Genomic DNA, 14,394 nt, shown 5'->3' with positions numbered 1-14,394 from the left:
GTATGGTTGGTATGTGTTCGTCGTAGCCGAGCAGATGTTCCTGGTCTGCTGGTGCGGTGATGAGGTCCTGGCAGAGGTATGTGGTATGCAGCAATGTAAATTGTTTTTTTTTTTATTTTTATTTAATTATTGTTTCTTCAGAAAACTTGAAATATACATCCATTGTCGCGATGGGTACACTCTTCTAATTACAACACCCTGTTTTGCGCTAACGTTTATAATCCCAAACGGCATTTGCTTTCAAACTTTTATGTACATTAAAGTTTTCCCTAATCTGGTCAATGCTTTGAGTTCTTGTATTTTAACCTTTTCCAAGAATGCGATCTGGCAGGTTTAACATGTACAGTTATAAGTAACAAAAATACTGGACGAAATCGCAGCCAGAAATAAGCTGTTGTACAGAGAATGAAATCAACGTAACAGTTTGTTTGGTTACTTGTAGAACATCCAGAGGTTCAAACAGTACTTCGGTATTCCACGAAAATAATAGTTTCAACATTATAGACCTAATACAACCCTCCAGACTTCGCTGTATTGTAGTAAAGTATGAACCTGTAACTGAACGATAAAAGACTGGTTCTCAAGAAATGACGTGCTGTTACAGAAACATGGATTTACGTTAATTCACAATGTTACACATGCTATGTGAAATCACGAAAACGTATCAACTGTCTTAGTGCATACGTTCATGTACCTCTCAAAATGCGTGAGCATTGAAGTCACAGAAATGAATTAATTTTCACCCAGAATAGATATATGAACATGCAGCAACAGCTGCTACCAACCCTTCAGGTTGTATGCTCGAAACGAAATGGGTATGTCGGCTATCTTCCTATTGGGTAGCCGTGAGCTCGACTTCGACGATCATGCACCTGACTGTGGCGTCATGGTACGAAGTAGTGTGCAAAAAATTAATGAAAATACTCCCGCTGCTTTCAATAGTGTCACTGCATTTTCGCATCACTTAACATACTAAATACTTTCTTTCGTCGCATCATAAATTTTTTGAATCTCTTCCTCTGCGGACCTATATATAAACATATTTGCTTCTGCTACTGTACTCGGTCGTCGATTTGCATGTTTCTTGTCTGTAATGAAGCGTTCACCATACTGTTCGTAGTAGTTTGCCCAGATTAATATTTTCTTTTTCATTACTAGACCTATTCTTTATCACCCCTATCAGAGCTTGTATTGACAACCACGTACTCACCTGGTCCGAGTATTGTTCTTCAAGCCACTGCACTCCCACTAAATGCCTTCTTCCAAATTGTTGTGGCATGTCTAGTATCGTTTTGGGCAATTTCGGCAAGACTACAACAAAATCAGTCACTTATTATTAATATAACATGAGGTTTTATTTAATCACTGCTTTTCCCAGCTAATGATTGTTATTTTGTTAAAGAAATCTCCACCTGGTAACGTGTAGCAATGTTGTCTGTCAAGCAGTGTAAATGGCACTAAGTTCATTCATATAAATAATCATATATATAACCAGCAAGCAAACTAAATGTATGATAAGTAATCTGAACTAAACAAGAGTAATGATTTTTAGTAATTTTCAGTGCTGTTGCATGATAGTCTCTTTACTAGTTGCAGATCGTCTGTCGAATTTAATGCTACTGTTATTCGAGGTGACAACACTTCTCTTTAAGCAAAATGAACAGTTTTGTTACACAATACTACACGCACACAACACTAATGTATTTTTTCCTGTCAAAATATTTCATTAAAGTTGTTACGAAATACAGGGCTTCATACATAAGCATATAATAATTGGAACCACGTAAGATGCTGTTTGCATTGATATAAGTTCGCTATATTTAAAGATTATTCACAGTCTAACTGGAATTTAGTACCTCCGAGTTGGTTCTGGCCCATTAATACACAATTATTATCGCAATGATGAACAACAACATTTATGTCTGTTTAAAAATTCAATTTAAAACTGCCGCTGCAACATTTCACTAAGATGGCCGCTAACATAAGACGATCACTTTTCGATTCTCCTTCAGGCACTGTTTTACTACTAACAAATAATATGTATTAAATCTTTTTTGAAGTTTCGCTATATGCATTTACATTTGAAAATATTTCTCAATGTTAATCCCTTATTATTCAGCATTTACCAATAAATCGCGCTGTAGATCAATAAAGCTAATGGCTGCGCTCCATTATAGCTGACCAGAAAAAACTTAACACATATATAGGACGAGAATCATAATGAAATAAACTACAAACAAAGAAGATGCATTTCAATAACACAGAAACTCTATTTTTCAAATATTAATTAACAACCTAATACAGTTTTTACAGACCTCGGTGTTATGAGACATCAATCACATCTGATCAGTACAACAGTTCGAACAAGAAGATGGATTATTCTAGAAGAACCATAGGTAACAAAAGACTGAGGTTTATTTATCTTTTTCCAAAGGTATTGTGAGATATAATTTCTTACAGAATGTTAAATTATGTCACTGACAATAATTATTTATTATTTTATTGTCGATGAAGTCCTTTTTATTAATATCGCGAGAATGTTCATTCGCACTCCACACACAATGCTGCCGCGAATATGATTCTGAATAAAATACAGGCGTGGATATCACATTGTCTAACCTATCTATTAGATATTTTTTTGATAATTACTTTTTTATAGAATAGTCCCCAGGGGTCCGAATTGGGTGGAATTTTACCTTCGGAATTGTTTAGGTGTGTAAGCCACGCAGGAAGGTCGGTGATGACGAGAAAGATGGGGGACAATTATTTATTTCGAGTGAAATGCCAAGAGCAGTATATCTCGGTTGGTAAACTGAACTTGGATAGAACCGCAACAAATGGTTCAAATGGCTCTGAGCACTAGGGGACTTAACTGCTGAGGTCATCAGTCCCCTAGAACTTAGAGCTACTTAAACCTAACTAACCCAAGGACATCACACACATCCATGCCCGAGGCAGGATTCGAACCTGCGACCGTAGCGGTCGCGCAGTTCCAGACTGTAGCGCCTAGAACAGCTCGGCCACTGTGGCCGGCAGAACCGCAACAGGTTACTCAAATTCACACTATTTGTTTCCACTTACCGAAAGAATTGCTGTGCTGTAACCTAATTACTACTACATTGAAACGTTAATTATTTCATTTCTAAACTAGAAACAAAGAAATGAAAAGCCAGGGAGCGTGGGAGTGAGGGGTGTGGAAGGTGTTACTGGTTTTATTTATAAAAGACCAAATCTAAACATTGCACATGATTATATGAGCGACTTCACCTTGGCTGCTCACAACAGCTTGATTTCAAAGCGCACTTTACCACATCTGGCCCCGAAGACAAGAAATAACAGTGCAGCTTTAAGTCTGTCTGCCCCCGGTAGCTGGGTGGTCAGCGCGACAGACTGTCAATCCTAAGGGCCCGGGTTCGATTCCCGGCTGGGTCGGCGATTTTCTCCGCTCAGGGACTCGCTGTTGCGTTGTCCTAAGCGTCATCATTTCATCCCCATCGACGCGCAAGTCGCCGAAGTGGCGTCAAACCGAAAGACTTACACTCGGCGAACGGTTTACCCGACGGGAGGCCCTAGTCACATGACAAAAAAAAGCTTTAAATATATTCTAAATATATTTAATGAAATTTAACTATAAGAAAATGAGTGTTTGGCCTTACAGCTGGTATTAAAATGTGTGAGGCTCTAATGTCTCTTGGACATTATACAGAAAACATAACAAAACATAGACATGCATACTATTAAAGGTATAAAGAATCATTGAAGGTGATGACAAAACTGAATACAAATATCAATGTAAAAAGAAAGACAGCTATGCAGATATTTAAATTTAGCTCGCATTTGCAAGCAATCACCAAATTGTTTGAAATAATAGGTACGTAAAAACTTTACTCTTTTACACAACTTTGTTGGAGGCAAAAAAGCGATGCCGCCTACTAACTTAGGTAATATCACCAATATTTTATCTTGCCTATTATGCTTTCAGAGCGAGCGCCTGCAGGTGTCTGTGTACAGCTGCGACTGGACTGGGGGATCTCCTCGTTTCCTCAGGGAGCTTCGGATCGTCCTGAGCCGCACGGGGCGCCCTCTGATGCTCACTGCCAGCAAGTTCTACACCATCACCAGGGAGACATTCCTACTGGTCAGTCTCATAGAATAACCGTCATATGTTGACTGACTGAGGAAGGATCCAACTTAAAAACTATGTAGTAATTTATAGGGTTGCTATATAGATTTGTGGGGGGTGGGGGTAGGAGTGGGTTAAATTCGACAGAAGGTACACTGAATACCTTTCACGTAGCACTGTAGTACGTACTCAGGCAACCAGAAATAGTCAGTGGCAAGAATATGAATCTTCTTCAGAGCGAAACATGGTCTTTTCGTACTGTGATTTCTTGAAATGGGAGTTACTGTTGCATAATGGTCAGATCACGCTACCTGTGATTTGATTTCTCAGAGTGGGCCCAAAGTTTGCTCTTGTCACGGAAACATTACTGCAAAAAGACGATGGCACTGTTCAGTATGAGCAAGATGCGTAAACCTTTCTGGTGTCACTGTTGAACAGAACTGACGTAGGTTTTGTGAAGACCCAAAAGTCAGATTGCGATGCTTCAGGTAAAACGTGAATTGAAACAACCGCCATCAAATATTTCAGTTTGTGTTCACTTCATTTCCAATAATCTGACTATCGGATCAGTGGTTGCTGAGAAACATCAAGTTCTTCCTTAATATTTTCGGACGTAAATGTTGGGTAGAATTAATCAGAAAGAGCTGACGCTGTCCAGTGTTACATAATAAATCTACACACTTATTTAGCAATTCACTGTACAGTGGTGGATATAACCTTGTGCTACTAGCCATTCCTTTATTCCTTTTCCTGTTACAGGTTAGACGTGCAAATGGAAAGAGAAGGAAACGACTGCCGCTGTGCACATCTTGAACAATTATGTACATGCTTTACGTCATTACACCCACTCTCACCGTGGTCTTTTTTTTTTTTTTTTTTTGCTTTTTTTTGAGTCATCAGTCTTGTGACTGCTTTTATGCGGCCTGCCGCCCATACCTCTCCTCTGCAACGTCTTCATGTCAGAGTAGCACTTGCAACATACGTCCTCAATTATTCGCTGGATGCATTCCAATCTCTGTCTTCCTCTACAGTTTTTGTCCTCTTCAGTTCCCTCTAGTGCGATGGAGGTCATTTCTGAGTGTCTTGACCGATCCCTGTCATCCCGTCCATTCTCCTTGTCAGTGTTTTCCACACATTCCTTTCCTCGAAGATTCTATGCAGAACCTCCTCATTCTGTACCTTATCGGTCTACGCAACTGCTCGTTATCGAGTCTAAATGGTGTTAAGGTTTCATCTGAAAACGTCACAGGATTCGACAACCCATATTATTATCTCCACGAGACGATTATTCTGTAGTAGTAAACGTCTCATGAAGCATAACTGCAAAATACAGGAAGCTGGTTTCCGTCAAGAGATCATACTGTTATTGGCGAGCAGAAGTCGGCAACCAATGCGCTGTTACGCGGACATACTGATCATCAAGTGACTGCGTTGCTACCCTCAGCCGACAGCTGGTCAGTCACTTCATCTGTCTCACACTGCTCTTTGGGCATCTCCTACGATGAGTAATACTGCTGCTTTCGTATCTCAATCATCAATTAATGCTGCTATTCTGAAGTAGTCGAAATGCAAACACACTCGACCTGAAATACTTGAGCTTCTCCTGAGCTCAACACAGATATCGTCTGCTGTTTTGTAAGCAAGTAATTGCATTAAACATTACTGTCCTCCACTACATATAGAAGGGGTATGCTTGCTATATTTCATATGCGCCTAATTCCACAATACTGTGGACCAGTTTTGAATCATTAACAACCCTAAGCGAAAGAAAAGTTTGTACGGTACCACAATAATTCTACACATTCAAATCATTTCGAGTATTACATGTTCTCTTCATGTCTTTGCTCTCTTAGAAAATTCACATCGAAGTCACTTGTTTCTATTCAAAATCTGAGCGTCTTTGCTCAGCACAATTCGAAAGAATATTATACTTTCACTTCATCCACGTTCTTTGCACAATTCGAATCATTCAGTTTTTAAGATATTGTTACCTTGTTGATTACCGCAAATATTATCATATTTATATATTATTGCCATATTGTCAGCTCTTTAGTATCATTATTGTAGTTCCAAGAGAATTAGATCATAGATACCGTTACTTACACTTAGGTTACTGTGAAATAATACGTGATACACCGCCGATGAAAGATTCTTACAATTTCCAAATGGAATGGATTCATTGACGTCATTTCGCAAGAAAATAAACAAATCCGTTATTTATGGAATACATTGGTACACCCTAAGCATCATTCCCTTCTAATGTTATTCGTACATGGAGTTTTTGTCTGTTCCATATTAGGAGGACTGCTGGTATGTAATTCTGTGACGTTAACATTTCTGATAGAAAATATCTAACTTTGACGACATACCTATGACATGACGACCAAAATTTCCTAAAATATATTCTAATACTAATTAATAGGTCTTGATATGTACCACTTGTTCCGTACTCTCATTTTACTATCCCAGAAGAAGAATTTTTTGCTCACCAAATGCCCCAAATCGTTTCTCGCATATCCTTGGTAAACTTAGTATTAATCATTATCAGCCGTCCCATTTTGCCCTTAAGGTACTTTGTTTATCACAGACATCATTAATTGTATTTTATACTTTACTGATCTGCATAGTAACAAGAAGTGTGGATTAGTGGTTAAGTAAATAAGTGTCCAGAGTACGATTCCACAGGTTTAGGGTCTAATACTTCAAACCAATAAATTATTTTCTGGGAATTTTCATTCCTGGCTTCTTTCACACCTGGAAATACTTTTTATGTCTTAAAAAGCCAATTTACATGGTAGTTTGTTCTTCACTTGAAATGTAGGTCCTCTTATAACTGAATGGGTAAGTCAGTTCAAAGGTTAGAGGAAGACAACAGCAATTCATCTCCAATACGACAGCGCACTGTAGTATTAAAACCAAACAGCTTGAGTTAAATTTTATGTCAGTGTATTGTCGTTAAAGAAAAAATTTAGACTCGAACATAGTAATATTGTAACGGAAAGTAATCCACTGGAAAACAAAGAAAACTATTGACACTGAAATAAAATTCGAATTACTTTTCTTTTAGTCATAAAATTTAATTTTAGTTTTTACTTCAGCCAGTTACTAACCAGTTCTACAAGACAAATACTAAAAAGCATGTGTAAAAAATGAATATTTCTAGTTTTCACAACAGAGATACGAGTGATCCCACTACTTAAATGATATCAAAGTTATAATAACAGTTTTCTGACATTTTTCATGTACTAACCTTCTAGCCAGTCAGTGAATTCGGATAACAGAATGTGAAGCAAGAGTCTGTGGTTAATTCTAATTCCCCAAGCTCTAGCAGCTTGTCTAATGCTACTCTTTGAGATGGTTCCTTATCATCCTTGAAGGACACATTTTGAGATTAAATTTAGAAAATGCTGAACACCGACTGTATCTTTTTTAAACTGAAGTTAATGAACCATATTTTTCTTTTACAGCTAATAAATGCATCATATTCATATTTTGCATTACTGAATCAACTGAATTCAGATTGATCAACATACAGGAACAGCCACTGGACAATATTTGTAAAAGTAATTTTTGTAAAATTGTAGCAGTTATCAGTAAATGAGAACGTTTATAAAACTACAGTTGCGTACATGAATTTCATTCCTTTTCCAGTTTCCTGCTCACAGTACTCTGATAAACAATAAACAAGATTCTCACGATACAAGACTTAAATTATGAGGAAGGGAACATGACACAGAAATGTTTTGAAGTCCTTGCAACACACTGTCTTCTAGTTTAGGTTGTTCAAGTGCCACTATAATAAGTTGCAGGAAATGACTGAGAACATCAGCAACAGATAAATCAGATTATACAAAAGAAACGTAAAAAAACACGATAAATAAACTTCAGCTATGTTATTCATATACCTAGAGGAGTTTTTCCCAAGATTTCTGAGGCCCTTACTCCTTAGTGAAGTCAGATATTAGCTATTCCCTCCCTCCCCCACACCTTCTACACCACCATCATCAACATTAGAAAGAAAAACATTTTTTTCAACGCTTTAATTCTTAAAATAACGAAACATAAGTATTATTTACGTTTTGTAGGTGTTTCAATAAAGCACTAACACACGAGCAGAGGAAACAATGGTGACAGCATATTGGCTCCACCACGAGGATTACCTGCAACTCCCTCTCAGTAAAGAAAGCTAAGAATCCACATGGAGGATAGACAATTGTAACAAAACATGCTTCCTCTTTCCATTCTCTCCCTAGCACCATTTGTTTCAAACAAACCCTGTACCCCCACGTAAAAGCAACTAAATTAATATCTCTTCAAAATACTTAGGGTTACTGTTAGTAATTTCACTTGATTGCTGTACTTCTTACTTCTCAAAACTCAGAAATTGAAAGACTTCAGGTTGCGAATGCTTCGTGTGTTATCACTGCAACTACTACTACGACGACTACTACTACTACTACTAATAATAATAATAATAATAATAATAATAATACTGTGTAGGTCCAACAAGGGGATAACAGCCCTGCCACTGTTACTATTGTGAAATTAATTAGTTCGTTTATTGTTGTGAAGTGAATACGGGGCAATATATAGTCAATTATGGGTACTTCCTATAGATTGGAGAAGGCACTTTTAAAAAATGGTTCAAATGGCTCTAAGCACTATGGGACTTAACGTCTGAGGTCATCAGTCCCCCAGATTTAGAACAACTTAAACCTAACTAACCGAAGGACGTCACACATACCCATGCCCGAGGCTGGATTCGAACCTGCGACCATAGCAGCAGCGCGGTTCCGAACTGAAGCACCTAGAACCGCTCGGTCACAGCGGCAGGCCCAGGCACTTTCACTAGGTATTTCAGCATATGTGATGTGACTCAATTTTACTGGCATAGATGCACGGTACAACGTGCAGAGTAAGTGGGTAGTGGGTGGAATATGTGCTTGATACAGAAATGTAATTATTGGTAACATACACAATCAGTATTATGGTGTTACGAAATATTGATAATAGTAATGATCTTGTAAAAATAATGTTGTCTCTTGACCGAAACGCCACTGAACCCTTTTGTTTGTACCCTTCAAAGCATCACATTTTACCCATGAAGGAGGAATTGCCCCCAGTTAGGAAGTACTGCGTTACACGTTCACCAGCTCTACTTTACATTCCTGAATCCTTTCTCTGGAGTAATACTGCCCTCTGGTCCAAGTTACATCAAAATTCAGAGTTGCAACCATTTCAAACTTGTCACTTTTGTTTGGTATTATCTAGTTACATGGTTACCAGGGAAAATTGGTGTACATGCTGATAATTTATTTGAACTGCTTCCAATATTTAACAGTGGCAGAGCAAAGGGTACCAAGCTACAAACACTACTTGCTGTAGAATACGATGGTTAACTTAGTGTTACTTAATGATTGACTGACAATGTAGATATTGCAAACGTTTTAGGATATTGCTGAAACATCAGAGTGTTTCTTTGGAATATATAGTCATCGTATTCATGTAATTGTATCTCTTAACAGTGAGATCGCCAGGAAAACACACAGCGCCTATACAGTGAAAATGTTATATTTCATAGTCTTTTGTAAATTTACAAACTAGAACTTGAGCATTCTTATTTCACATTAGTCAATCACTTTAATTAGTTAAGTTGAAGGAGTGTTATCAAGCATTAAAATAACTAATGCCAATCATATAATTGCATACCAACACCCAGTTCACGTGGACTAGTGTAAAACACCTACTATAACGAGATAAAAGTGCCTAATGTACTTACAGTTGTTAGTGTCCAGAGGGTACAAAAGGTGTGCTGACGAATTGATCTCGTGTGTGGATGACTTATGTCCACCATCTCTGTGTCACCAAGTGGGTTCTTACAGACTTGCACGCCCACCAAGACAGTGGTGGTGTCTGTGGGAGCGGCTATGGAAGTGAGTCGGTATTATAGCTACAAGTTCTCCACCCACCTCGGAAGTCATCTCTCTTTTCTTGCTGGGTACTGTAGTAACTTAAATTATTACTTACTGAAATTATAAATACTTTTATGTAATTAGATATTTTGCCATGTGCCCAGAATCAGCGCAGATCTCATACCAAGATGGCAGGTTCAAATTGTAGCTCTTATTAACTATAACATAAACAATGCAAAAATACATGTTGAGTTATACCTTTTCATTTGTTAATCCAGATATTTGTTCTCCCTTAATGAACATGTCATTCTTTGTAGACAAGCTGCTACACATTTAACTCATATCCAAGGACAACCATGCATGCAAGTTATAACACTACCGTCTGCTACTGTTATACCATAACCTTAAAGTGGGAAGCAGATCGTAAAATGGAACTATTTTGTTAGTGTAATTATGGTATAAAGCAACAGATCAGTGTTACCCTCTGAGAGGAATTTTGTTAGTGTTGACCGTGAAATACCTAACGGAGGTAGCTTATCGGAAGTTAAAGTCAGAATTACGTAAATATTTAAACAGTAACAAACAATATTTCACCTATATATACTGTTCAAAGAATAAAGAAAACGTTCGCCAGCCTAATTAGGCAAGAGAATGATCGACATTCTTGTTCAAGAAAATAGGTATGAGTAACTTTAACAGGCAAACACAACCTATACTTTGCCACACGCGAGTGCAATGAACTCTGGCACCTGAATACAGTACATTCACGTTAAGGATGGAGCTACCATATCAGAACAAACTATTTGTATAAATATAATAGATAACAAAACGCACTATTACCTTGAGGACTTAGTCAACCAGAATGGTCTCAGTAACGTTACTATTAATATTCACTGTAGAATCGTAAATTGGACATAGGTTTAATATTACTTTTCAAACAAATTCCTATCTGACATGAAATATGGATATGGTTCACAGCAAATTTATTTACTGTGCATAGATTATGTCTTTCACTACTAAACACCTTTCTACTTAAAATTAAAATTAAATGGAATTCACTAACAGATTACTTCTCACTGTCTTTTGAATAAAGAAATTACTGTTTTCATAGATAGTTGTCTTTCTATTAATCGTTATGTAGCATGAGCACATTAGACAAACTGTGGATCCTGTTATGACATTAATATGCACTTTTAATACACAAGAGGAACCCAATATTGCACAGAATTCGACTTGAATAGCAAGAGTAATTGAATCTTTCTATAATTAAGTATTTTTGTGCATTTGAACTACTTTCAATGGAGGGGGAGCCTTAATCTTGAGCACTGTAGCAGAGCAAACTAAACACACTTTCATTACATCAGTGAAACAAGCACTTAGCAAGCATGAACATACAACTCTCAACAGTTGCAGTTCTGGACTTTTACTGCACTGAAATACAAAATTGAGATATTTGTAAGATCCTTTCAACAAACAATATTAAATTTAGCACACTCTATTGCCATATTAATTTTAATATGCTTTCCATAGAGGACACTCGGTAATCACTTAGTTCAAATAGAGAGGAACCTGAGAGGTGTTATGATAAGGAAAAAATCAAGGTAGCTACATAAATTCATTTATAATGTAAGATGGCAAGAACTATGCCCCTTACATGAAGTCATTAAAGATCTCCTAACTCACGTTGAGCGAACAGTAGGGCTGAACAAAAATGACTGACAAGGCACAATGCATCTTGTAGAGGGTGTAGTATGGACATATTGGAATAATTAATGTCAGCTGATGGTTTTAAAGTAATTCACATGAGATGAAAACTTTGTGGAAACGCATTGATTTACTGGAGGTTAGTTTACCCCAGGGAAGTATTCGAGTTGACCACCGTGGCCAGCGGGGGAGCGGTGAAGGGAAGTGACAATAGGCAGCTTACGGCGGCTCAAACTCTTGAGAAAGTGGTAACAGTGTGCGGCCTCCAGCCGCCTTAAGATGAGTGACAGTGAGGGGGTGGTTGACCCCAACTCCATGCTGGTGTACCGGGAAACAGTCGGAGAACTTGTACGCCTGTTGATAAATGTCCATTGTCCCGTTTCCTGTGAAACATGCGAGAAAGCCGCGCAAAGCTACGGTGGAGCGGTCAACAGAGGTCAAAATATGCATGTTCGTGACTATAGCAACTTCACGCTGAATTCACGGCCCACAGAGTCTGAAGTAAATCAGGTGAAGAGCGACAGAATGAAATACGCCAGCCTCTGATGGGAACGTAGGACCAAGGAATTTGAAGTACTCTTCTGGGAGTCAGAATTCCGGAAAACTTGGTGTTTCTGAAGACGCTAACCTTGATAGGTGGCCTGGGGGGAGCTAAATAGAAAAAGTTGAGATGAAGGGAAATTTTGTGGGAATTTTTTCACTTCCCAGAGCAGGCATTGGTCAGCACTGGGAAGCGACGCATAATTAACGTGACTTGCGCTGCAATTGGCGTAAGTGATTTTGCTGGAGGGGAAACAGAGGTGAAGAGCAGACTGGCAGAAGTCTCAGTAGAGGTCTTCCGTTCCCAGCTTGCCTAGAGTGCGGACATGGCGTTCTTTACTCAGCTTGCCTGAGAAAGAGTGAGCATCTCTGCAGTTTAGGACTTAGCAGATGGAACGATTGAGCTTGGAGATAGAAAGTTTTGGTTCAGCTATGTACTGAGCAAGATAGTTAGGAGTGAATAGATGAGCACAGCCTTGCAGCACCCCAAGGTCGGCCGACATCCACACAACGACGACACTCCGCCACGCTGTATTCGGTGATATTGCGCCTGCTCCAGCCACTGATTAATTTGTTGGATCACGTCAGCAAAGTTTCCATGAGAGTTTCATGGGCCGTGTATTGTAGAATTCTTCTTGCACTTCACATTATGCCTGGGTCAATCGATAGGAATTAGTTTTGAATTATCGCGCTTTACTCCACGCAAACGCAATTTATTACCACTGCCTGTTAGGAGGGTTTTGTAATGTGATGATTGAAGGTCGTGAGTTAAAATAAATCTGTGCTAATTGACTGCATCTGTTTTCAATCAAGTAGTTGAAATCGCAAGTCACTTTCTGAATTAATTTTACGTTCACATTTGCATCTGGTGTTCAATAGCTGAATATAACATCAATGTGCAGCCCTTTTAATTAAAAAGGGATGAATTCTGAACCAATTAATGTCAACACTGCCACCGCAGTTCAATGAGGAGTCACAGGGCCATATTACTTTTTTGCGTTATCCGATATTGCAGGAGTTTTGCGCTCTCTGTTGATCTGTTAGTCAATTAGTTGGGGTGAACACACGCCAAAACCAGCTAAGTGATGGGTGGGGTGTTACAATAAATTACCTTATATTTGACTACACTGTAACATCCTATGAGCTGATCCTTCACTGTACATTACTGTAATGTTTCATTACAGTGATTGCGCAATGTGGTGGCAATTGCATGTTGGTAGGTGGATTTGCAGGTAGAGTTGCTGGACTCTGTCATTTCTTGGTGGCGATGATAGATACCAATTCCAGAATAGTTCCAGCTATTTATCCATCCATCCGAGGCATTGGAAAGCGTCAGAAAAAGCCTCTGTCAGAAACAGCACAATACACAACTTTTACACGAGCAGTTGATAATTTAGTAGCCTGTCCCCGACTGACTCTTGGTTCCACCTTTCCTACCTAAGCCAACCACAATTTGCGAGCGCTACCCAGTTCCGTTCCCGAGGGGAACCACAACACCTTTTACATACAAAATAACTGAGAACCCTAAGTGAATGTCATCAGTTTACATAACAGCAAACAAAGATTTTAAATAAAATAGACCATTTGCATATATTGGTAGTTCTACACAAAATTATTTAAATAAAATTATTTAATTTTAAAGACAACCAAAGAGATTATATGAGGAAGACAAAACATATAATTTGCTCATATTGTACTTATTACAAGGATTACATTTCCTACCCTCTAAAAGACATCAAAGTTTTTATCAGAAAAGAATAAACACTTTCATGGTATCGATTCAATCCAACAACATTTACAGAAACTCAACGATATAACACTAAACAAAACAAAAGCCAAAATAAATCAGTACAGAATTAGAGCTATGGTGTTACAAAGTCTAAACCATGGCTAAAACATGAGAGACAGATTGAAATGAGGTGCGATGAAAGCAAAGTTTGTATCTCTTTGCTAGCGCCATATTAACTGTTGGTTTTGGACCCTATTAGACATAGCCTGTTCATATTAATGTTCGAGTCAAAGAGGATACTACACTACCTCATAATTTTTTTTCACAGAAACATTAAAAAATTTACTCAACAAATCGTTGCACAAACTTCACTGTTCATCAGTTAC

At 38.2% G+C, this 14,394-nt stretch overlaps 1 protein-coding gene across 1 annotated transcript; it reads left to right on the top strand.

Annotated features, from left to right (window-relative positions):
- Positions 1 to 7,669, top strand: LOC126260148 (odorant receptor 46a-like). Its single transcript, XM_049957403.1, has 3 exons — positions 1 to 76; positions 3,983 to 4,138; positions 7,591 to 7,669. The coding sequence occupies exons 1-3, from the start codon at positions 35 to 37 to the stop codon at positions 7,645 to 7,647; spliced, it is 255 nt and encodes an 84-aa protein (XP_049813360.1). The 5' UTR covers positions 1 to 34; the 3' UTR covers positions 7,648 to 7,669.
- Positions 7,670 to 14,394: the final 6,725 nt, after the last annotated feature.

The sequence above is a fragment of the Schistocerca nitens genome, chromosome 5 (genome assembly GCF_023898315.1).
Source record: "Schistocerca nitens isolate TAMUIC-IGC-003100 chromosome 5, iqSchNite1.1, whole genome shotgun sequence".
NCBI classification, from domain to species: Eukaryota; Metazoa; Arthropoda; class Insecta; order Orthoptera; family Acrididae; genus Schistocerca; species Schistocerca nitens.
The sequence above is the reverse complement of the archived record's forward strand: the minus strand, read 5'-3'. Positions and strand labels throughout refer to the sequence as shown.